The following is a 25384-nucleotide window of genomic DNA, read 5'->3' as shown; positions in this document are numbered from 1 at the left end:
AGCCTTGATGAAATCTTAAATCAGTGTGTGTGTGGTATTTATTTAGAATGGCTTTTAATACATAGTAGTGGTGTGACAATTTCCCTCTACTCCTCCTGTTTCTATGTAACCTTTTCTGATTTGATGGTTTTCTATGTTTTTATTCTTTTTATTGTATGTTATGTTATCTAATTCTTGGTTCTTGATTTAAAGCACTTTGGATCCCTGCTAGTTGCTGTAAAGTGCTGCATAAACAAATGTTGATTGATTGATGGTTTGTACCGATCAGGTCCTTGTTGCGGCGGTCGATGGACAGGTTGCGCAGGGCGATGGACACAGCTCGGACCACCTTGTCCGAGTCGGAGCGCAGCAGCTCCACCAGGATGGGAAGACCTTTCTCCTTTCGCACCGTGGCTCGGATGTAGTTGGACCACTGGAGGGCAGACAGAGGGCATGGTGTGACTGCTTTTTATCATTTCTAGTTTTAACCTCTAGAGTGAGCACACACTGTCAGCATCTTCCTGTTTGACATTCATACAGACCTACAGATTCCCACCTGGGAGCTGCCCAGAATGACCATCTTTTTTTTCCACATGCACACACACACACACACACACAAGCCCACACACACACACACACACACACACACACGTCCACACACACACACACACACACACACACACCCCCGCTCCGTCATTCAGTCACTACAACACAGCTCAGCGCTGCGTCCTTGAGCTAGACTAATTTACAACATTACACAGTGGGGCTCTGAATGGACATATGCGATCATTTGTTTTATTTAAACATCAGTAGTTTTATCTTCTCATTTTTTTTGTAACATGAAACATTAAGTTTGACATGAAAGGGTTTATCATCTAAGCACTGGCACCCCAAGAGATGTAATTAAGCAGAGGAGAGGCACAGCTCAGCCACCAGGTGGCAGTAGTAAGCCTTCAGAAACACGTCGATCCAATCGGCACAGACCTAAACAGTAGCAAAGAATGAGAAGGATTTAAAGAAGCTCTGCTATCCTCCCAGGGAGCAGGGATAGGCTTAGTCCAGATGTGACAGTGTATTGGGTTAGCGGCCCTTCTGATCCACTCCAACAGGGTAAAAAAATACACCAAAGAAAAGAAAGATTTCTCCTCAAAATGCTCACCTGAGCTGAAAATCACTACTGCTATACTAACTACTTCCATTACCACGAAATGTGAAACTCAGGACTGTGAAAAGAGTTAAGGCTGCTGATGAATTCAGAGGACTGAAGGATGTGTTTACAGTCTGACACCTGGCTGCTAAGAAAGGCTCTGCCGTGGACTAAACGCAGCCTGCCTGCCTAAGTGAGCTCTGTTGCCCGAGGTGCTCGTAAACTGGCATCTGATGGCGAGCCTTCCTTGTTGATAACTCACTGCTGCCAGACAGCCTCTCGGCAGCTCCACAGCCGCTCTAATTGGAATAAATGTCTGATTCTGGCTCGAGAGCTTCTCACATCATCCATCATTAGAGGCAAACATCTTAACAGAGAGGAAAGTTTGGGTTTACATTAGTTATCTGACCCATATCTAGTCAGTTTATCCCACTTAGATGGATGATCCTGACCAGGAAGGGTAGCATTAATGAGAAGAAAGTGTTTTAACTACCTGCTGCCTGGTTCGATCGCATCTCAGTCTTTGGTTTGATTTTAGTTTACACAGTGGCTAAATGGTCTGTAGACACCTTGCAACTCTAAGCACCTCTGTTCCCTTAAAGCCCATCAGACTCTGCATTTTTGGTCCAATCACAAACCAAGATACCTGCTACTGAAAGCTCAAGGATCACAGACTAGCTGCTCGATTATGGAAAAAAATCATAATCACAATTATTATTTTGGCCAATACTGATATCAGGATTATTTAACACGATTACTGATTGACTTTTGGAAAGTTGTTGCAATTATTTAATTTAAAAAAACTGTGAAAAAGTGAAACAGCTCAACAGTGAAAACACCTACAACTGTGAAATGTCCCTTAATACTTTTCCCGTCAAGACAAAAGAAGAATTTAATTGCAAAACGCATTGTGCAAAATAATCGTTTTCCTCGATTGGTGTTTTTGTGACTATTAGGTACCGAAATCGTAATCACGATTACAAAAAAAAAAAGTGATTAATTGCACAGGCCTAGCGCAGACGATGCAAGAATGCAATATATGAGTAAAGCAATCTAAAAGTCAGACGGGACACACTGTCTACATGTTGTACCCCCCCCAACCCTGGACTCACGGTCCACTGTCCAGCGCTGAGGTTTTGCAGAGCCCCGGCAGCGGCCTCCAGGGTGTTGTAGTTCTGGCTCTCAGTCAGCAGAGATAGGTAGAGCCTCACCACTTCCGGCTGATACAGCAGCTCAAAGCCTGCAGGGAAACACACACACACACACAGGTCAGACTCCCTGGCAAGACAGACGAGTCAATTAGGCTGTGTGAAGGTACAGTGCTGAGGTTTATCTCGGACCATTGGGAGAGTTCTTCGGCAAGGAGAAACAGGTAAGAAGCTTGAGTTTACCATAATGTACAATGCCTCCAGTAAATGTGGACAACCTTGACAAATGCCACATTTGGATTGCAGCTTATTTCACAAAGTTTCAGTGGAAATGTACACCATTCCAAAGCATACATGGGATGGAAATTGGAAATCTGTCCACTTGGTTTCACAATAGGCTGCAACACCTTTATTGAGAAATGCTGGAACAGTGCCTGGAATCGTTCCTTAAGCCTTATGACTGAAAATGCTTTAGTATTATAAATGAGAAGAACACAAGAAGGACAAATTATTGATCTGACAGACCCGACCAAACCCAGAGTGTTTGAGAGGGAGGTTTTTTTATCTCACTAGAACATAACACATTCCACCACAGCCAATCATTAGGCCCTCCTTCTGATGGAAAACTAATTACATTATCAGCTATTAGACAGAGCCGGCACAGGGCTTTGATTTGATGCGTCGAATCACATCAAATCAAATCTATTCATCCGGGTTTTTTCTTTCTTATTTTGCACAAACAGGTTCGTCACTAAGTGCTTTAACAAGACATGAGACAATTCAATTAAAAAGGTAGGGATTTTAGAGCAAGGATGTTTCTCCTGTCAGGGTCACGTTGAGCTGTTCGACATTTTTGGAGGGAGTCATACATTTTTGATGTTGGGATCCATCACACCACAGGAAGGGGAGACATCTTGTCAGTTTTTAATGGCTTTAGCAAAGCAATTCTTGACTATTTTGATCCCAAAGGCACATTTAGATGACTACGAGCATGTTCAGGTTTCATTTTACAAGAATTTTAAAAAGTATTTATGCTTAAGATGTTTAGCTCACATATGGAAAACAATCTCAATCTATGGCAAAAGTGGAAAGTAAATGTCTTTAGAGTAAGGAATCAAAACAAAGCTAGTCCATCTCCATGACGTTCCACTTCCGGGATTGCTCCGTTGCCGCTGGAAATTCCCCTGGATGTCCTTCTTTTCAGCTGGACGTCCGTAACCTCCTGCTTTCTTTGTGTTGGCTTTCTAACCTCCGGTGGATTTGTGAGGACTATGGTTAACTGCTCCTCAGATCTCTGCAGGGTAAATCCAGACAGCTAGCTAGACTATCTGTCCAATCTGAGCTTTCTGTTGCACGACTAGGGCTGAACGATTTTTGAAATTAATCTAATTGCGATTATTTTCAAAAATATTGCGATTGCGATTCAATATGCAATTATTTTTTAAGCTGTTTGTCTTCTGTATTATTCAACAAAGACAAGCAATAAATCATTGTATAGTATGAACAATACAAGATTAGATAGATTAAACAAACTGTTCTTTCCTGGAGGCCAGGCCTGGATGTGATGATGAAATTAGGTGATGTATGAATTTATATGAATGACATCTTTTATTTTCATATTCAGTCCCAGTAGTATACTGAGCACTGACCGCCTGGTGGAAACATTCATATGAAAGTCAGAAACTAATCACACAAACTAAAGTGCAGATTGCAGAAATATAAAAACAAATATGTGGCTTTACCACACTTAGTGGTATTTACATTTAATTATCATTTACTGTAATAAACATATGTAAACATGTGGATTGCACTTTCTAAACACACAGTCTTTGAACTTTACTAGACAGTTAAATACGTAAAAATATAGTATATACAGTATATACAACGGTGTATTTTTTTTACATCGCACACAGAGGAGCTGCCTCCAGCCCCTCCCCCTCATGAAGTTGTGTGCATGACAGCGTCAACATTGCATTCACACTCAGAGACAGAGAGGCTATCGTTACGTTAGCAGTAGCATGCTGCTGCTGGTCTTGCCGTGGGATTAACTGTACTAATAAAACCGTTGAAACAACGCAGCCACGCTGCTGTGAAAGCTCCCCGAACTTCATTTATCAGAGTCTGGTTGTTACCCCTCTCAGTGGCAGTCTCCTCCACTCCATATCTTTATAACGGAGCTAACCGCTGCTAACCGAGCCTTCAGTTCTCCGTGCCTGTATCCATTAACTGCATGTATGGACTCGAGTCTGAATAAAACCCTTCATTTTATTAAAATGGCTGTAAAAGTTTTAAACTACAACTCAGAGTTGTTTGAATGACAGAAATCTGCTCAAGGTACTGCGTAGCGCTAGCGTGCTAAGTTGATGCTTTCTCTGCGGGTGCAGACTGATTTTCTCTTGCGAGTCACGTGACCAAATTGGAAATCGCATCTTAACATATCGCGATATTATCGCAAACGCAATTAATCGTTCAGCACTATGCACGACTAAAACAACTTTTGAATGTACACGTTCCACCAAAACAAGTTCCTTCCTGAGGCTATTTTGCAGAGGCTCCGTAGCTCCATCCGCCACTTAGCACCGCCCAAGACAATTGTGATTGGTTTAAAGAAACGCCAATAAACCAGAGCACATTTATCTACCATTCCAGAATGCTAGCCAGACCCTACTTCACGGCACTGTGGAGGAAGGTCTGGCAATGCAAGACTAAAATAAAGCCAGAAGTAAGGCCAGAGTGCTTCAACAGGGGGCACAATGTGCTACTACTCAGTGAGGCTTTAAAGTGGCTATATTATGTTAATTTTCAGGTTCATAATTGTATTTTGAGGTTGTACCAGAATAGGTTTACATGGTTTAATTATCCAAAAACACCATATTGTTGTTGTACTGCACATTGCTGCAGATCCTCTTTTCACCCTGTGTTCAGGTCTCTGTTTTAGCTACAGAGTGAGACATCTCAACTTCTGTAACATCTTTGTTGGGATTCGCACATGCGCGATAGCTAGGTAAGCTCACAACTGCTAGTAGCTCTTTCTCCAACTTCAGCCTGTACAAGGCAGGATTAGCCGGGAGACTTCTTCTAAACGAGGGCACACTTCCAACTTTGCGTGGAATACCTGCAGAACAGGGACATGGAAGTAGTTCTTTTGTAGATTATGGTGAAATTGTGTGTGTTGTAGCAGTGATTTGCCATTGAGAACGAGGGGGCCAACCGCTAGCATGGTTTAGCCCCCTAGTTTTGGCTAGTGATGTAGAAAACCCTGCCGATTTTGAACAGCTCACCCGGAGACTGAAGGCAGGACACATTCAGAAACCGTATCTCACTCAAAACAGCATGGATGTTTTTTCCCCCCAAGTTTTTATGTGTGTGGAAGCACCAGAAACACAAAATAACACCCCAAATCCCAGAAAAAGTGATTTTCTCATAATATGGGCACTAGCTAATGCTTTAAAACCGGAGGCTAAAATCTCCTTTTACAGAAATACCATTTCACCAGCAGCTTCCTTCCTATCCTCTACAGCACACACACATTTTAAAATCCTTCTTCTATCCCTCTAGGCTCAAATTAAAGAAAGTATAACCCACTGTTTCGTCCCATGTGTTCTGAGGCCAGAATTTCCAAGGTTCTATTTGAAAACCCTTGTATTATGTGGGCAGGGATATATAGTAACCCTATTTGATTGATGCACAAGGGCTGACAAGGTCCTCAGTGCATTTTCTGAGTTTTTGTTTTGTAATAGGAGTGTGAATCAAAACCCTTCAAAGGGCATCTTAAGGTAACATCTCCTTTTTTATTGACTTATTTTTTTCAGTAGAAGAAAACGGTGAAAGAGGGAAGAGCATCATTTGTGTGCTCGAGAGGCGCAACGGAAACACAAACTGACATTTGTGCCTCTAAATCCACATCTCACACCCGTAATTTGCAGAGAGCGGAAGCCTGGGCGCACTCTGGGATTGCCAGATTCAGACACAGCTACATAGTTGTTAACACTGAAAAGGCACGTTTTTATCCCTTTGGCGTCTCCCCCCAACCCCACCACAGATTATGCCAAGCCTGCTCCCAGAATGTGTGTGGGAAGAACTGCCAGGTCAGGAGGATGTTATGTAGGTGCTGCTTGAGAAATCTTTTTCACAGAAGTAGCAGAAGCAGGAGCTGTCATGCACAAGACCCTGGTTGTAACCATGTGTTAGAACATGAATCACATCAATAGGTTTTCTCGGGGGCGACGCAAGAGGGGAGAGTATGTAAAGGCAGACACTCAGCAACATTCTGCATGCTCCTCATATTTCTGGGCCTACTGGGTGCACACTCAGCAAAATGGACACCATCTCGCAGGCAGTCCTGTTGACAGACACTTCATCTCCAAGGCAGACTCTCTTCACACAAAATGTCAGATACGTTGAACCTTTGTTGCCAAGTTTGCCTGCACTCTAAGACTGTGCCTTTTATGGCAGTATTTTTGTAATACAATGAGTAAATCCACATTTCCTCCATCTTGTAATTCCCTGGGGTTTTGGTCTGGAAACCAACTGAAGTGACTTATGAAATTGGCGTTTTACAAATGAAGGACTTGAGGCAAAAAAAAGACATGTACTGTTAAACAAATGAGGATTAAAATAGAGGGAAACTCACTGTGCCTTTAAACTAATTCCTTTATCCTTAGTGGGATTTCGCACTGTTGAGCCAGAGAATCTCTCTGCCAGAGCTTTCACTCAGCATCCTTAGCGGAGGCTTAATGTCAGCACCAAAGGACCTTAGGTCTGTCCTAACAGCACTAGGCAGGTCCAGCTCTGTTGGCAACCGTATACTGTAGTGTTGTTTTTCATCAGTCATCTCCTGCTAGCCTTTTGGCCTGTTAGTTGTCAGTTTGTTAGGCAGGATTACAATTCAGAGGGGAGACGAGCTGTCAGTGTGACGTGAACTTGACTTTGCTCAGGGCAACCCACAGCCCTATATTCTCTGACAGGCTGCAAACATGATCAGATTATTTGAATACGGACAGATCCAAAGGTTTAGTGTGGAGTGTGTGCAAGTGAACATCTTTTTTAGTTAGCATTCTGATCCTTTAATTCTAAGTAAGGTAAAAGTAGACATACCACGATAAAGAAATACTTCATTACAGGTGAAAGTCATGTATTTAAAATGTTGTATGTAAGCAAAATGTATTTGAAGGAGGGTTAGGGTTAGATACACACACACACACACACATATACATATATATATATATATATATATATATATATATACACACACAAACACACACACACACACACACACGTTAATATTTGTTGATCGAGGTGGAATGAGTGACTGATCTAACTATTTTACATAATGTTGTGAAGTATAACCTATAATAATTGGTCATTATTTATAGGTTAACCACATATTTTGTATCAACAATATTAATCTGCAAAGTAACTGAAGCTGTCACATGCAGGCAATGGAGTAAAAACTGTAAAAGAGTTAAAAGTGTACCTCAAAGTGACTTAGTACCTCATTTGCAGGACAGGACAGCCTGATGTTCCATCACTGTCAACAGCCAATTTAGGAATACATAATAAAAAATAATCAATAAATGAATACATTATAGCAGGAGTATCAAACTCACTTTTATTATTCCACACTGGAAAATTAAAATCACATCAACGGCCGTATAGTTTATTGACATACTTTTATTTAAGAGAAAAGTTAAATATCTTTTACTGTATTATTACATGTTACTTTTTTGACATTTGTCGCAATCCTTTTTGTTGCTTTCTCTGACGTTTTTGTTGCATTTTTGACACTTTTGTTGGATTTTTGTAGACAAAAGTTTCTTAGCCATCATAGAATTTAGCAAATCAAGCAAAACCATGATTACATTTTTAAAAGCCGGCTACCACACAGCCGACTCACAACAACCTGTTTCACAGCCGGAATATGCTAACTCTGGTTCTGTAGTAAAAAAGTTGGAAAATCTGCCAAATTCTGCTCCGAGTGCACGTAATTACAGTTTGAAAACAGTTTCCTGTCTTTTGGGGTTTGTTGCACAACTAGGCTTGACAAAAGTTATTGTGAACCTAAACTGATATTCAGGCCGCATAAAAATTTGCGAGGGGCCAGGTTAAGTTTGACACGTGCAATATAGTGTAGCTGACGTTAGTGCCAACTCTCAGTGAGCTGAGCCCAGCGTGTCTATTTCCCCTGCGTGTGTGTTACAGTGGTAAACATCACACACAACTGTGGCCTCAAAAAAAATACTCCTGACACACACGCACGCACACACACACATGCCCAGCTTTGTCTCTATCCACAAATACAAAATGCTCCAGAGATCTAAGCTCATCCCTAAATGAGGGGAGAGGGGAGGAGCAGCAGGTTACTTTTCAAAGCAGAGGAAGATGGTGACAACTCCTGCAACTGAGGCGAAGCTCAATTAGTGGCCCGGATCTGAAGAGAAGGGGCTTTGTGGTGCTGCAGTGTGTGAAAACTGGGTTAGAAAGAAAGTTAAGTTGAAATGATTGAGCGACGTTCAGTGCAAAGCCATAGCATTAACTTGGTTCAAGTAGCTTCACTATTGGCTGCAATTAAAGCCAAGGTGTAGCGGTGTGACAGGCTGGTAAATGATAATGGATTAACTGATGGGCTCGGAGGACACACACACACACACACACACACACACACACACACACACACACACACGTATGTTAACATAATGAAGACTCTTCTCTCAGACTCACACACTCACACAAACACCTCACTGACTCAATTCTCTCAGCCATCTGCCTTCCTCGAGGATAGTCGGTTACATCCGTGCAGAACTTGATACACACCTGTGCAAACACCTTTGTGTGCACACACACAAATCCACAAACGTACCATGCCCTCACCCGGGTGTATCAGAAAGTGATGTTCATCGGTCCAGTCTGCCTACAATGCGTACAGGGTCTCTTCCTGCTTTTACACAAGCGCTCTACTAGCTCCATTTATTTACTGCTCCATTTACGGCACACAGCATTTCCATCACATCAGAGGGACATGACAGCGTATCACTTTCTACAACTCATAGGGGAGTTTTACAGCGCTGTGAAAAGACTGGAGAGGGATGGGGTTAGATAAAGAGAGTGGCAGATGAAAAAAAGAAAAGAAAAAAACAGCAGAAAAAATAGATAAATCCCTCCTATCTGTCATCCTCAGTCATTTTTCTGTAGCAGGTTTTTGCTCTTATGTAGTCATTCTTCATTCACAGGAATATTGTGATAACACACAGCCTCTGACCTTTGCTCTCCTCGCTGTTGTTTAATTGAAATGCTGGTGATGTCCAGTTCTGTAGGAGCTGTTGACTCATTGTTCAGTCTCTCCAGGTAGAGACAGAGACACGGAAGACAAAGTAAGAAAAAGAGAGGAGAAATACTTATAGGGCATATGTTGACCTACTGGGTCACATTCTCCCCCTATGAAACATGCATTAAAAAAAGTCTTCGGGTCTCATTCCACATCTAACCCATGCACATTTAACCCTTTTATGTAAGAGTGTCTTTATATAAGTACACGCAGGCACATGGGAGAGTGCTGTAGTGCTAATGAAGACTTTTGCAGGTCAGAGCCACAGCAGAGCGATGCCTAAATCAGCACATCATTAAAATTATTATGCCAGCGGTATAATAATGGTCGTGTCTCTCTCTGGTTTATTAAAAACCAAAAGGTGAGCGGTGGAGAGACGAAAACAAGTAAATTGGTTTGCAGGGGCACAAGAAATGCCTTCAACACTTCCTCTGCCTTGAGTCACATAGTGTTTCCAAATAATGCTTATTGTTTTGGTTCCGCTGCTTGGAGGAGTGACGGTATTCCAATGCATGGTAGATAATTATAATTAGACTTTAATAATTAGGTTTCAATCGAGGAATGGATGCACATCAATCAGTTTAGGTAGTAATATACTTGTTAAGAATGGCTGGCAGTATCCTTGGGGATGGGTCAAATTTTTACTTTCACAAACTGTTTACTTTCGATAAACTGTAGGCATTAGTAGAAGAGTGTTGTCATACCATTTGTATTCTGGACATGCATCTTAATTAGTCAGGCGTGAATGTAATCAGGCCCAGATACCAGATGCTGGGTATAAATCACAGAAAAAGCACTTAATTGACTTTCAAATTCTCTTTCCGCTGCTCTTTCTGGTGTAATTTCTGACGTGGCAAACCACTGTGAAAATCGTCTCCTCCATGCAGGTTACACTGAAAACAAACACTCTTTTGCAAATACAATTTGACCCAGGTCTGGTTTAGTTGATTTGAAACCCACAGGTGTCCACATGCTAAGCCGGAGGGAGAACATGTGATGGAGGCTTGCATTCCCTTTCTCTCCACAGCCCTCCTGACAGACTTGGAGACTAACGGAGCCAAAACAGAGTGCACTGCCAGGCTGCAAAGGCCGTTCACCCCCCCGGTCACCCCTTCAGGCTGACAGAGGTCCAGGAGTCAAAGTTTCATTTTCTCCTCTCGCACCGAGTTGGCCCCTGCTGCAGATTGGCATCTCTATGTGCGGCCCCGGGGCACCACACATTAGCATAGCCTCAGGGTGGTTTGGCCTTAGTTTGTTGGATGTTGACAAAGAGAGGCAGAAGGTGGCAACCAGCCCATCTCTTGGACAGCAACACATCAGCTTTGGGCCACACGTATGCCCCGGTGTGAGGGGGGTGGTTTAAGAGAGGGGAGAGGGAGGTGGAGAAGGAGACAGAACGGACAGGATAGGTTGCTGACGGCACAAGGCAAATATGCAGCCAGACCCCTCGGCACCTCCCTCTCTCCATCTTTGCCTTTTCACAACAGGGGTCCTGCTTCAGCACTGCCACAAGTCTGGTCCATGAAAGCTCCTTTCCTACCATTTAGCCCAATTGGACCCTTTACAGCAAGCTGCCTCTGCAGTGACAGGGGAGTACTTCCTCTTTCCTGTGCTGATAGGCCAGCAAAGTCCTGCTGTGGGCTTTTAGTCCAGAGAGGACACATCAACATCGGTAGCAAAAACATCCTGACAAACAAGCACTCCTTTATCAAAGTCCATTGGGAATGCTCCATCCCTCCCGCTACAACCCCTGAACTCTGGACAGAAACACAGAGCCAGTGGGTCTCTCACTCTTGAGCAATGGTTGGATGAGGTTGTCTGTGGCTCGCTCAAGAATGTGCCTCGCAGCTATCCGGCCTCTCAGTGGATCAACAGCGGTAATGCTTTGGTTGTTTGTTTCCAATGTTCCTCCTGCTAATGTAATAGTGTTTCAGGGCCTGAGGTGAAGGTGTTAGTTTATATTAAAATCTCTGTCAGGTGGAGATATTATTTCCCTTCGGATGAAAAACACATTGACAAGATATGTCACTTTCCGAGTTGTGTGGATTATGAAAAAGCCTTTCATAACAATTTGCGGCGATTCAACAAATAGCTTTTTAAAGTTAATATCGCCTAATGTTTATTGTTTAGATATGGTTGTCAGTTGGTACAGACTGCTGTCCGTGCACACAGCCCACAAGGCACTTAGTGAGGTAAAAGTTCTGTCTCTCTTTTACTCCATGTTTAGTACAGGTAACATCTGCATCTCATGGATCCAGGTGTTTTCAGTTGGAAATAATAACAAAATGGACAGGGTGGAAAAAAAGTCAATTCCATTTTCCAAGTTGTATTTACCACTTCCTTGGGCCAGTCATGTGCACTCAAATCTGAATTATGATATGTGTGACAGCCCCTGAAAACAGCACTGTGACCAATTTTAGAGTCTGTTAAAGGTGGAGGTATAAAAATATAGCTTATAATACTCAACATGACCAAGTTAAGTGTGTATCCTGCTGGTATTTCTTTTCTTTTTTTTACAATTAGCACCATCAATGTTAAATATGACATGTCAACATACAAGCTGTAATTACAACTGGAAAACATTTTCCAAGTCATATTATTGGCTTTTCTGAAAGCTAAATAATAAAAAAAAAAATGCAAACAGACATGCCTTATGTTTGGCCGAACTTCACCGTTCAAAGTAATTCAGCAAAAAAGAGCTCCATTGAGCAAGCATGCACAGTATTTTTTAACCCTCACACAACCAACTCAGCAATCATAAAATTGGTGCAAAACGCTACATGATTAATATTATATGCAATTCAGTGTTCAAATTGCTTTCGTTACTGACGTTAATAGTGTTTTGTTAGCAGGTCATTTGTTGGTTAGCTAGTATTACGTTTGCTACACCTGTGTGTTTCTCTTTCTATTTTGTTGGTGTTTCCAATATGGGTATGTTTTAAATTCTAAAACAATAGAACAGCTGATAGTAAGACAGACTGATATGCTGCGTTGAACCAGGCTCAACTTTTCATCCAGCAAGCACACGTTCCTGGTGGATTACTTTGTAATGTGAACGCTGTGTTTTTGCTTGTAACCTCACTATTGACGTGATGAAAGATTAAGTAATTGCTGGCGTGATAACTCTCCAGAGTTGTAAAATCCTGTGTCAGACTACTATGAAGCGCTGTGCTGCATTTTGACGTCTGGTAAGAATCAGAATCAGCTTTATTGGCCAGGTTTGCGTAAACAAACAAGGAATTTGACTCTGGTTAATCTTTGCTTTCAAAGTACAACAGTCACTCAACATATAAAGAATAAAAACAGAAAGGACAATAAGAAATATAAAAAAAATACTGTTAAGTATACAGAATAACAATACAATAGAATTTACAAATTTACAAGAAATATACAATAACAATTGAAGAGAGGGAATGAATAGTGCAGTATCACTATAGTCTGAGATGTAAGATTTAAATATAAATATAGTGCAAGGCAGTTCAGTAAGCTTTAAAATGGATTGTTCTGTTACTCCAACTGCACTTTCTGGATTGAATTTCATGTCTCACATGAAGACCTGCTAAGACTGCTGAAATCTCCAGCATAGAAAGAACAATAATACCCCACTCTGCGGTCTATCCGCATGAGTCAACGCGTGTCAGCCCGGGTCGCATGCTGCTCAGCTTTGGTGCGGGGATGTAAGGGATGTAAATAATTGTAAAGTGTGGAGAAAAAAAGAGAGAAAAGAAATCCGATGTTGTGGACCCTCCCATCTATCTAATAAAGTGAGACGTATCTGTATGTATGTATGTGTGTCTGTGTTTGGGGGGGAGGTAACCTGCACGTCACACGCAGACGCCACATGCAGAATGCTTTACAACACTGGGGGGGTGTTACCGCCTGTGACTATTTTCCTGCTTCCAACGTTAGCTACATGATTGCTGGATATAAGCCAGACACTATATCGTATTAAGTTGCTGTGAGCTGTAGCCTACATTCACCACTTCTAACCTGAGGCAGAACATAACGGAATCTCGGAGATTACTCATCCACAGCGCTGTGCAATGCGAGAGAATCTCAGAGCTGAACCAGGCAGAGAGAGCAGTTTTCATCAGACTCACCCTGGGTCGGGTTAATGAAGTCTACTGCTAACTCACAACACTAATAACATTACCGTCACCAAAATACCCCCGCGAATCAAATCCATACTTCACCGTTAACCGTCAAGCCACTAAACCTGTATGGAAATGAACACCTCTGCTGAACTGTTCAATTTGTTAACGACCATACGACACAAGGCAACGCCATCTCTCTCTCTCTCCCCACACACACACCCACACCCACACAGAGTCCGGTTCTGGTGGTTGATTAACGCAAATATGTGCTGATTAGCTGTCATAACGGGCCGGGTGGGTAGCGGACTGCTGTGAGTCCATGTCTAATGTCTGATTACTCCACATTTTCATTGTGATATTTTGTGATTACATTCTGAATCTGCAGTGTTCTCTGTCAGGTAAATACAGTATAGTAGCACAATGTCTTCCTCTGATGTAGAAGTAGCCTACACTGTAAGTCAGTAGTAGGCTTTACAGTGGAGTTGCATATTAAGTGGTTTGGGGTCCTTCTGTAAGTAATTTTGGGGTACAATCTGGTTTTGAAGAATTCTACAAGCAGCAGTACCACAGGCCAAGCAATACCACAGGCCAAGCAATAGGCCCGCTCAAAACAGGCACATTTTCAACGGGCACTGCACTACTGTCATAAACATGGTAATCGTTCCCATGGCTATCTTCCATCCCAAATGAAGCAGAAGCTGCACGACCACTCTGCATCCTACATACTGCACACACACATTACAGATACATGTCTGGACTATGGTATTAGGTTGGCTGCAGATTGAGAACAGATACAGAGGAGCCTGCTGCTGTGCTGAGAACATTTATTTTCCCCACCCGTTTGTCTTTTCTCTCCTAATTCTTTCCTTTCTCGTCTTCTCCTCCCTTTTTTCTCTTCTTTTATCTCCGTCTGCCTCTCTCATGACCTCCCATATCTCCACCACAAACACAAAATGCAGCGGACAATGCCAAAACTGCTCTACCTATTGATGTAGACAATACGTAGAGATGAAAGTGGGCGCCATGGCAGTGCTAGGGTTGCTATGGAAACCCCATCTCCATCGCCACTAACAAATCTGTTCATTCGACACTCAATGTGAGACAGTTGGGCAGGCGACAGCAACACAAGTAAAAGGAACAAACTGCTTTTCAAACTGCACATTACATAATACAGCAACTTGCTCATTTAGGTAATGCTCTTCATTCAGAGGCAATGATTTGGAGACAGTGACAAATTGGCAATTAAAGTAGCTTTAAGTGGATACCTTTCTCAACCTTACCTTCAATTCCCATGATTCCAGAGCAACTGGCCAAAAATGCTAGCTTGAGGGCTGCAATTAGTGGCCAAGCCCTGCTTGTGCTCCGTGTAAGTTTGTGTTTAGCAGCAACAGCTCCCTCACAGGCTCAAGTGCTTCAGGCGTTTGTATCTGCTTTTGAGCGTATTAGTGTGTATGAATGTGTGTGTTTTGTAGTGTGTTTCAGCATCACCTTGAGTGCCTGCTTTCTTTACCCAGGCAAGTCACGTCTTCACTCAGACACAAACAAAACTAGAAACTCAGGCAAAAGCAAGAGCCTGCCAGAGAGAAAGAGATAGAGGGGAAGAAATAGGTAGAGAGAGAAATAGATAAAGATAGAGAGAGGGGGGGGGAAGAGGAGGAGAGGAGGAAGGGGAGAACAAGGGGGGAGTGACTTAGGAAAAGAAAGCAAGTGAACAGGGACCAGGGAGGGAAGGACAAATATAGTGGGAGAGAGAAAGGAAAGTAGAAGGAGCAAAAGGGGGGAGAGAGAGAGAGAGGAAAATCCTGATTTGAGCTATGAATGTTGTATGGTGGATGGGGCAGCTGTCTGATAAATGGTCCACAGAGATGCATGGATGATGTCAGGGCAACAAGACAGTAATGAGATGGAAAAGAAAGGAAAGAAAGCCATCTACAGTCTTCCAGAAGAAAAACTAATGCACTGCAGTACAAGCTGTATGATGTACTCGACAGTTTGGGATGGGGTTTGGAGGTTGGGTGGGGTGTCCAGCTTTCGGGAATAAGCCTAGATAATCCTGTGAACTGCTGGTGTGTGTGTCTGCGTGTGAGAGAGGGGGGGTTAACAGAGATATGGCAGCGACTGGAACGAGGACTGAAGATAGAGGCCTTAGACCAAAGCAGATGTGGGGTTAGGGGGATGGGGGTGTGGGCTGATGGAGACCTGGGCCTGCGGTCCGGATGATGGAAAGGAATACATCTTTAAACACACACGCACATACACAGACCAAGGTCTGTTCTTGAATTACTGGTTTAAAGCTGCTAATGCCAGAAGTCAATATTTGGTGCCAGTAAAAAACAAAAAAGAACATTTTCACTACTGAAAATGGTGTATGAGGGACTGATAAGAGTGATACTGCATAATGCATTTAAAAGAGTTCAGAATGTGCTGGAAAAAGTGTAACAAATGGATTAACCAGTGTGTTTATCTCCTGTAAAGTAATAACACTGCCACAGTTACACTGTGCCGTGCAAGAAGGAAAAGCTTGAGAGACTTAGCAACAGTAACTAAGGCAGGGGTGAGGCATAGCAAATGGTCAATTGACTGATATACTGATTGATAAAGGGCTAAGATTGGTTCAATGCTTTGCCAAACCAAACCCTATACTGTGTGTATATGTAAAGCCAGCTTTTAACAATATGTCAAATACTGCCCTCATGAATGCTGTATGACATCCACATTTCTTTTCTTCAGTGATCAACCGGTAAGAGTCTGTGGTTTTAATGTCACAGTGGGCCTTTGTTGTGTTTATTTACGTCTCTTTGTTTAGTCTCTGGAGGTCCTCTTGGTTTAGTTGCTTGCTTTTGTCTCCCTGTGTCTTAATTGGTCTATGAATTAATGAATATATTTTTTTATTACTGTGTCATGCATACAATAAAATATGCCCAGCCCACACGGGCTTACAAGACACCATTACCTAGGACAAAGGACCAGATGCCAAAGTAACCACATACCCTAAACAAATAAACCTTTCTAGTCTTTTTTTGCCAAGCTTTAGAAACAAAAGTCGCCAACTTATAAATATTAAATTTAAAGTGCTCATATTATGCTTTTTGGCTTTTTCCCTTTCCTTCATTGTGTTCTATATCTTTTTTGTGCATGTTATAGGTTTAGAAAGTGAAAAAGCCCAAAGTCCACCCCAAAGGGACTTACCATCTCCAACAGAAAACACTGTTCACAAACTGCTCCAAACAGCTCTATTGTAGTCCAGCCTTTACTTCAGAGACAAACGTGGTCACTTTGGAACACACGTTATAATGCTCACCTAGCTGCTAGCATGGCACGCCCTCATACTCTGCTTCTGACTGGCGAGTAGTCCTTACCTAGGTACTGTCAGGGCACGCCCTCATACTCTGCTTCTGACTGGCTAGTAGTCCTTACCTAGGTACTGTCAGGACACGCTCTCATACGCTGCTTCTGACTGGCTAGTAGTCCTTACCTAGGTACTGTCAGGACACGCCCTCATACTCTGCTTCTGACTGGCTAGTAGTCCTTACCTAGGTACTGTCAGGACACGCCCTCATACTCTGCTTCTGACTGGCTAGTAGTCCTTACCTAGGTACTGTCAGGACACGCCCTCATACTCTGCTCCTGACTGGCTAGTAGTCCTTACCTAGGTACTGAGCATGTGCGACTCCCAACAAAGATGGAACAGAAGTGAGATGTCTCACTCTGTAGCTAAAACAGAGAGCTCAACACACAGGGTGAAAAGAGGAGCTGCAGCAATGTGCAGTACAACAAAAATATGGTGTTTTTTGAAAATGTAACCATGTACAGCTATTCTGATATAACCTCTAAATACAATTATGAACCTGAAAATGAGCATAATATGAGCACTTTAAACAACCACTCCAATTGGTCATCATCCGTGCACCAGAACATTTTAGGATTTTGGACAGACATTTCATGTAAGATCGGTGTTCTTAACTCATCATAATACGGACAATACAGAAGAAAATGTGATTCTAGTTCTAGTTCTAGTTCACATAGTTCGCACAACCTTATATCTTCTTGGATGTATTTGAATCTACCTACTTCAAGGGCAAGGGGAAGGATTCCTGTTCTCAACTGAGCCACCAACGACCTTTGACTCCTCGATAAGTTTGCTGTAACATATAGTTCAGGACCATAATAATGTTTGAGTTGAATATAAGTTCTTAGTATTGGTTTAGGTCTAAAAGGTCTTCCCCTGTGTTCATTCGTCAATTGTTCTGTCTGTAGTATGTGAAGGCTCTACACAGTCCTGATCCTGTACATACACCCACACAGGTGTCACCTATTTTGCCCTATTGGACCTGTCCTCAGGACTGTGTGGGTAAGTACAGACAGATTGACATTTCTCTGACTTTACTGTTGTTGCACCAGTTTGGGTAGAAAAAACAGGTAATTCCCATCATAGCTTCAATTCATTGGCCTGTGTGGGTGTGCAGGACCTTGAAGTTGCTCTGGCTGTTTTTGATTGGGTTTATTTTGCTAGCACCAAGAGAGGGTGAGTCTTTTTTAAAAACAATAGTTTCTGTAATTCAACAGCGATGGTAAATATCCACGCCTTTATGTGACAAATTGAGGAAAAGGTGGGGAGTTGCAAGGTGTTGACGTACAAGCTATGCACCCCAATAAAACAAGACAACATTTGAGGAAATGTACATGGTTTCTGGCGTTGGCTGTAATTCACCTTTAATTCACACCAATTAAAGAGAAAACAATCCTTCTGAACTCCACCTAGCTGGTGCACCACAGCCAGACCAGCAGCCCCTGAACAAGTGCCCCCTTTGTCTCCAGCTAGAGTCTGCATCTGGAATACGTGATGGCGGCCGTGATCGTGTTTGACGGTGGAGGGATTTCCTGTGTCTGGGTTGGTGTCAGCACCCATCTCTCATTTAACGCTCCCTCCAGCCTCGCCAACCCCCCTGTGTGAAATGGCACAGTAAAGTGTGATGGATACTCTGGATTAAGTCTCGCCTTGGAGGATGTCTTTTCTCCACATACACACCCCCCCCCCCACACACACACACACACACAGTGGTCAATTTTCTCAGGTAATCTTATCTCTCTCTGCAACACCCTGAAAAATAACAGCACCTCTAATAGCCACATAATAACCCCCTCATGCTAAAGGGCACAGTGCACTGTGTGCATGGGAGACTATTTGTGTGCGTTAATGAGTTTGTGTGTGTGTATGTGCTTGTGGACAGCTGTATGAATTAGGATTTGGATGTGTCTGTGTGTGTGCGCTTATAAGAGTCAAATGAAAGGCGGTGAGGATGAGATGAGTTGCCCCCGCCGGCTTAAATGAACCCATCGTCAAATGAAAGGCACATTAAAATCCAAAATACTTGTGATTATAGACCAGTCAAACAGATTGGCTGTGGATGCTGAAAAACTCACCACCAAAAAAAAAGAGTTTCATGTCGCCCTCTTCCCACTCACTCTTCTCGCTCTCTCACATAAATAGAAGCTTACATCTTTCTCCTCAGACTGTTTATACTTCCCCTTCTTCTACCCGTCTCTTTCATGGCTGTTGTATAGTCACAAAAATGCTGTTAAATCACTTGAGACCTTGGCCTTTCCGCTCTTCTACTTACTTGCTTACAAGGAGCGCACAAATGTGATGTCACATAGGATGTGAGCATCAGTTAAATCCCGAAAATACAATCTAAAGCATCATGCTTGCCTGATGTATTTGATTTTATGAGTAAAACCTCAGTGGAGGGAGAGTTTGATTGGCCGCCTGCCAGTGCTGAACTCATCCCTGCTCCATCTGACCCTCTCCTTTGATTGGACACCAGTCCTCAGGGTGCATTTAGGCCCTCCTGTTCACAACAGTCTATACTGTTTACGACCAATATTTCATCAACTGTTTACCAGTAACAGGACAATGGCAAATTCTGGAGGGGGGTGTTTTTGCCCCTCAGTAAGCTTTTGTTGTAGCTCTAGCGAAGCCAGTCAGCACGCCATTAATCTGCTTTTAATTAGATTAAAGCGCCTCTCACAGAAACAGGAAGCAGCGCTCTTGTGCCTCGAACGGGGCCAAACAGAGGCTCCAACTGGCAAGTAAATCTCACTGCGCTTCCTCCTACTTCCCTGGAATCATTCTTGTCTCATAATTATCACTTTGCTCCAACTGCTCAGGTTTGGGGAGATGGGGGAGGCGAATTACATGGTTAATCATCTGAAGAGTTTGATGTTGCCGGCTACTGTGGATTCCCAGCACTTTTTAAAATCCCACAGAGCCTCGTAGGAGGAGGACCTCTGATCAGGGGCACTGAGTTTTTTGGGGGTAAGGAAAGTGTACACAACTTGAGAAACAGTTCATGCTGTCATGGTGGGTGGAAGTGCTGTTAAGTTTATGCACTGTCACAGAGTTAGTGCTGGGAATTAGATGCACACCACTATCCTTTGCCAAACACAGGTGGATAAATGTATGCTATGCATCAACAAATACGCGTACTTATCTGCAAGGACTTCATTCCGCTAATGATGTGTAGAGCAGCCACTCAACGAGACCTCCTAGGAATAGCATTATTATGCAAACCTCTCTGTATTTCCAACAAAACACAAGGTGGTCCCACTTAAATAAACCTCTCGCTCCCTTCATTTGTTTTTTTTACTCCTCCTCGCCTTATTATCACTCCTTTTCATCACTGCCTGTGTGAAACGGCTCGTGAGATGGTGGGGAGTTGAAGTGGGGTTTGCAGTAGCTAAAATGTCAGCTGCAAGCCGCTGGCTATTCACTTAATTAGCCCCTTTTCTGTGTTGTGGTTAGTTTTATCGTCAGCATCGAAGTGTCAGGTCAGCCACGGCTAGCTGAGCAGGCTCAGCGGCACTCCCAACAACTGGTGTGGCAGAGCGGGATTCATTTTTAATCTCAGGTGAGGTGGTGAGGGAGGGGCTAACACTTAGCACCTGGGGCTTTTAACATGTTGGCTTATAGTATAAACACATGACATCCTACTTTACAGACAAATATATTGACACTGTTGCCATGCCGTGTTCTCAAATGATGTAAGGTACCTTCAAAAGTTTAGAGTTTTACACAGAACTGTTTTCTAAACCAGTTACGAAAAAAGACAATTAGGTCCAGTTACTTCAAATGACATCTAGGTAAGGCCTCCTGCACACTGGCTGCGTGTCGTGAGTGTGGCATTTCTGTTGCGTGTCAGTTGCGTGGCGGCTGCGTGACGTTTTCTGTCTATGCACACCAGAAACGTGTCTGACGCGGCGCTGCTGCTCAAGCAGTAGTATACTTCATGCTAAACATAAATATATACTGGTCTGATTACAGCAAAGACGTCGTCGGCAGTATTGACGGCAAAATAGGCTACAGAATATTTCGTTCTGTATTGACAGGTGCAATATTTGAAAATTGATAATTATTTATTATTTTTTAAATTACATTTATATCTGCATTTATGTCCAAACCTAGAGACTTTCAAACATCAAAATGTCATTTATTAATATGTATTCGCGTCAAAATGACATATAAACATCTTTTCCTATTCTATTTTCCCTGGAAACGCTTCCAAAAAGATAGCTGTCGGTCCTATTTCTAGCATGCACGCGTTTTCGGCGCGGCTTAAGCCATGCATGTCACGCAGGCAGTGTGCAAGCTCTAACCTGTTAACATGGGAGCGTGCTCTGGTTTATTGGCATTTCTTTAAACCAATCACAATTGTTAGGCGGCGCTAAACTCTAGATGGAGCCACAGTGCCGCTGCAAAATAGCCTCGGGAAGGAACTTCTTTTGGTGGAACATGTTCATCGTTCAGCCCTAGTCGTGCAACAGAAAACTCAGATTGGACAGATAGTCTAGCTAGCTGTCTGGATTTACCCTGCAGAGATCTGAGAAAAAGAAGGACATCTGGCGGAATTTCCGGCGGCACCGGAGCAATCCCAGAATTGGAACGTTGTGGATATAGACTAGGGTCATCCTAACACAAACACATGGTTGGGCAATAGTTAGGACAAAAGTCCTGCTAGCCATCATGGCCACTAGCTCAATGCTCCCTGTTTTTTTAGGGAGATTTACTGGCCGATGTTTGTCTTTTTATTTTGCTAATGGTTTGCCTTCAAAGAACGAGTGAGAACAGCTGCTTAATGGCAATTATTATAAAAAAAAATGTAATATCACCCAACCCTACCTCTCGCCCCCCCGTACAGGTCAGTGTGCTTTCTCATTCAGTGGTTGCACTTATCAGGGATCAGATTAACACATCCACTGCCTTCTGTACAACCACCAAGGTGTTTCAAAATCGCTGTCATCTTTGCTCAGTTGGACAGACTTCAGATGACTTATATAACCTAAAACAATGGATGAAGTCACATCTTTTCAACATCTGGTGAGAATGCATCTCAACAATCTCATTTCAATCTGTCTCAAATGCTTCTTGGCTGCATTTCCACTTGGCTTTTGTGATATCAGATCATTTTCCAATCTGCCCAAGACACATTAAGTCAGCGTAAATGAGATAATATGACATCTGTGCCTTGATTTACAGTCATCAATTATCCCCTGCTGCCACTTGGGGCAGCCCTGGGCAAAGTTGTTCAGTGCAGGAAACTGTAACACAAACAGTTTGGGTGAAAATTCCAGAGGAACATGATTACATCTGATGTTTTGTTTCTAGGTTTTTGTTTATATTTATTTTTCCTTTGTTTAACTAGGAAGTCTCCTGAGATACAATTTCTCTTTTTGGTTTGTTTGTATCTCATTTAGCTTTGCCGCTATGTTAGAAGGTTACGGCATTAATGGAACAGAAAGATGAAACCAATGAGTTAGTCGTCACACCTCGTGCTACACTGGCCTCATTTTCTTAGCGGACAGCCTTCCCTCTGGACGTGACGGCATTCAGGATAAAAAAAGCTGTAAAGGCGATGCAACACACTGCTGTATATTTGGCATATGGAAGGTGGAATGCTGAGGGAAATGTAATGACTAAGGCTGCAAAGAGACGGAGAGTGAAATAAGGTGCCAGACAGTCTGGATCCAACTCTGTGTGGAGTGGAGACTATTGTATGTGTCAAGATAGCAGCTGAGAGTGAGAAAGTTATGTGTGAATCTGTCCGTACAAGTGTTTATATGAACGCTTTTTGTTTGTGTGCATGCATGTATATACGACATTCCGGGAGCAGACACTCACGCGAGGTAGCCGTCGTCATTTGGGGTCTCACTTTGCTGTGAAATGTGACGGCAGGAAGCGAGGAAGGGGTGGTGAAGGAGGGCGACTGAGCGGTGTGTGTATTCTGAACAAAAGGATAAGTGATTCACCAAAATGGTCAGCAGGCTGCAAGCTAGCAAGAACTCAGCAAGGCCAGGAGTCAGCGTTCATTATCTGGGTGTTGAATTCCACAGCCATGAAAACGTAGCGCGCCGACATAAAGCCACTGCTTGGAATTCGGGAAGGAGGGTAAATTATTCATGATGTACTGCTTTGACTCGGGGTGTAAAGTAGGGCCAAAACTTCCCCTCCCATTGGAATTGTGCTACTCAGAAGCATACTTGGCAGTGGTTAATGACATAAAGATCCTTTATCTTGAAAAATGGATTCTGCTTGGACATATTTGCTCACTGCAGAAAGGACTTTGGTCGTGCCTTTGGGCAAGACAATTGTTTTTTTCTTGCCGCAGCTCACGAGCCACAGAGATATCACAGTGAGGATTAGAAGAATCAGATTCATGCCACAGAGCCGTTAAGTGAAATATTTCTCCTCTACAACAGCAGAGACAAACAATGAAAGTGAAGCTCCGTTTTCCTTAATTCAATTGAGCCTGACTTTGCAGACTTCAAGAGCTGAGATGCACCAGAGAGGGAGATGACTCCGATAGCAAAACCGTCAGTGTTCGTTATACTAGAAATTGAGATATCCATTGGGATGATATCAAAGAATTATACAGTGACATACATAACAGCTCGCACTAGTGTTGTTTGTTAACGCCAAGGCCTCTCCACAAATTAAATGCTCAGCTTGCACGACAAAGCAGTGAGACACGTTACACAGTTGTCGTCTTGGTAAACGCTGCTGTTTTATCAATTGCGAGGAGTGTGCGAGGCGAGGGGAGCGCAATAAATCTCCAAGGGATGGAGAGAGCACTGAAGTGAGAGAAATGAGAAGTGCTAAGAGAGGTAGAAGGAGAGAGGAGCGAGCGAGAGGGCAAAGTCATGGATGCACTGCACTGGTTCCTTTTCAAATGCAAGGCCTTTATTGCTTAGTCAGAATGCCCTTGTTGTCAGATATGACTAATTAGCACTACCTAATGCAGTCGTGATCAATCAGCCTCACTGGAAACTACAAGCAGTTTGACAAAAAGATTCATCGTGGTGGGAATAAGCTCTGCCAGAGGAAACAGCATTCACCCGCAAAGTTTCCAATTATTTCCTCATATGAAAAATATACTAGTGGTGCTGGCCAGGAGGTAAAAGGCAATCAGGAGTTCACTGATGTGGATGTTTTTGAGTTGAATTACTTTACTTGTGATTGATATCTCTATAAAGCCAGATCAAGGTTGATATATGAACTCAATGTAGTCAGAAAGGAACCTTTTTTGTTTTAGCCATGCTAACGGCGAGTATCTAGGGATGGTAATGATGGCTGGCGGGTCAGCCGGTCCACCACTTTGTATCAGACTAAGTATGGAATCACAGAGCTGTTAGCATGGCAGTTTACTTTGTTTTTCAATAAAGATAATTTTTTTGTCTTTTATTGCCTTCATTGATCGAACAGATTAAATCAGGAAAGTGGGAGAGAGACAGAGAGGGGGGATGACATGCAGCAAAGGGCCGCAGGTTGAAACCGAACCCGTGGCTGCTGCTGTACAGAGGACCGAGACTCTGTACATGGGGCTCACGCTCAACCAGTTGAGCTAACCAGGCATCCCAGCAGTTGACTCTTAAGGCCAATTCATGCTCCATCCGTGTTAGCGCAAGGGGCAGCGTGACGTAATTCTGCCTCAGTCTGCAAGGGTCCGTGCACAGCCCAAAAATGTTCACCGTGCGCTCTGTACACACTTCAAACTTGCTGACTGAGTTAGAAAAGTAAACGGTTTGTTTGGTGCACTTTATATACTGTATTCCCCGATCTTTTTTTTTAAAGATTTTTTTGTGGGCATTTTAGGCCTGTATATTTATAGGACAGCTGAAGACATGAAAGGGGAGAGAGAGGGGGAATGACATGCAGCAAAGGGCCGTAGGTCGGAGTCGAACAGCGGCTGCTGCATCGAGGAGTAAACCTCTATATATGGGCACGCGCTCCACCAGATGAGCTACCCAGGCACCCTGTATTCCCCAATCTTGGTCTTAGTGTTGCCCACCATATCCTTTTTATCTATTTTTTTTTTTTTTTTTTTATAAATACACCAACCAAAGAGCTCTTCTTGTTGCTGTCAGGAGGTGACTATCATGTTTTCCACTGGAAATGTGGAACGGGCCTGCGTATGCACATGCATGTATAGAAGTCTGCAGCTGTCATCATAGTCTCTTGCTGGTAAATAATACTCCGTCTTAGCTCCAGTTTCAGGATCACAGCATTGTACTTGCTTGTTGCTTGAGCTCATTGAAAACACATCCACATGCTCTGAGAGGATGTGAGGCTGTTTCTCGCTCTGCTACATCGTGACACCGCTCTGGTGATACAGTGAAGAGAGACGAGCGGTAAGAAAGA

The 25384-nt window shown here is 43.0% G+C and overlaps 1 protein-coding gene across 6 annotated transcripts in view; it reads right to left on the bottom strand.

The window, feature by feature from the left end:
- Positions 1–25384, bottom strand: part of arvcfb (ARVCF delta catenin family member b) — a 138799-nt gene that overhangs the window by 19229 nt on the left and 94186 nt on the right. For all 6 annotated transcript variants that reach the window (XM_078250046.1, XM_078250047.1, XM_078250051.1 and 3 more), the window contains 2 exons: positions 2239–2366; positions 262–412 (listed from right to left, as the gene is read on the bottom strand). In XM_078250046.1, the coding sequence (XP_078106172.1) occupies positions 262–412; positions 2239–2366 (279 nt within the window). The remainder of the gene's footprint in view (positions 1–261; positions 413–2238; positions 2367–25384) is intronic.

Source organism: Sander vitreus, chromosome 5 (genome assembly GCF_031162955.1).
Source record: "Sander vitreus isolate 19-12246 chromosome 5, sanVit1, whole genome shotgun sequence".
NCBI lineage: Eukaryota > Metazoa > Chordata > Actinopteri > Perciformes > Percidae > Sander > Sander vitreus.
The sequence above is the reverse complement of the archived record's forward strand: the minus strand, read 5'-3'. Positions and strand labels throughout refer to the sequence as shown.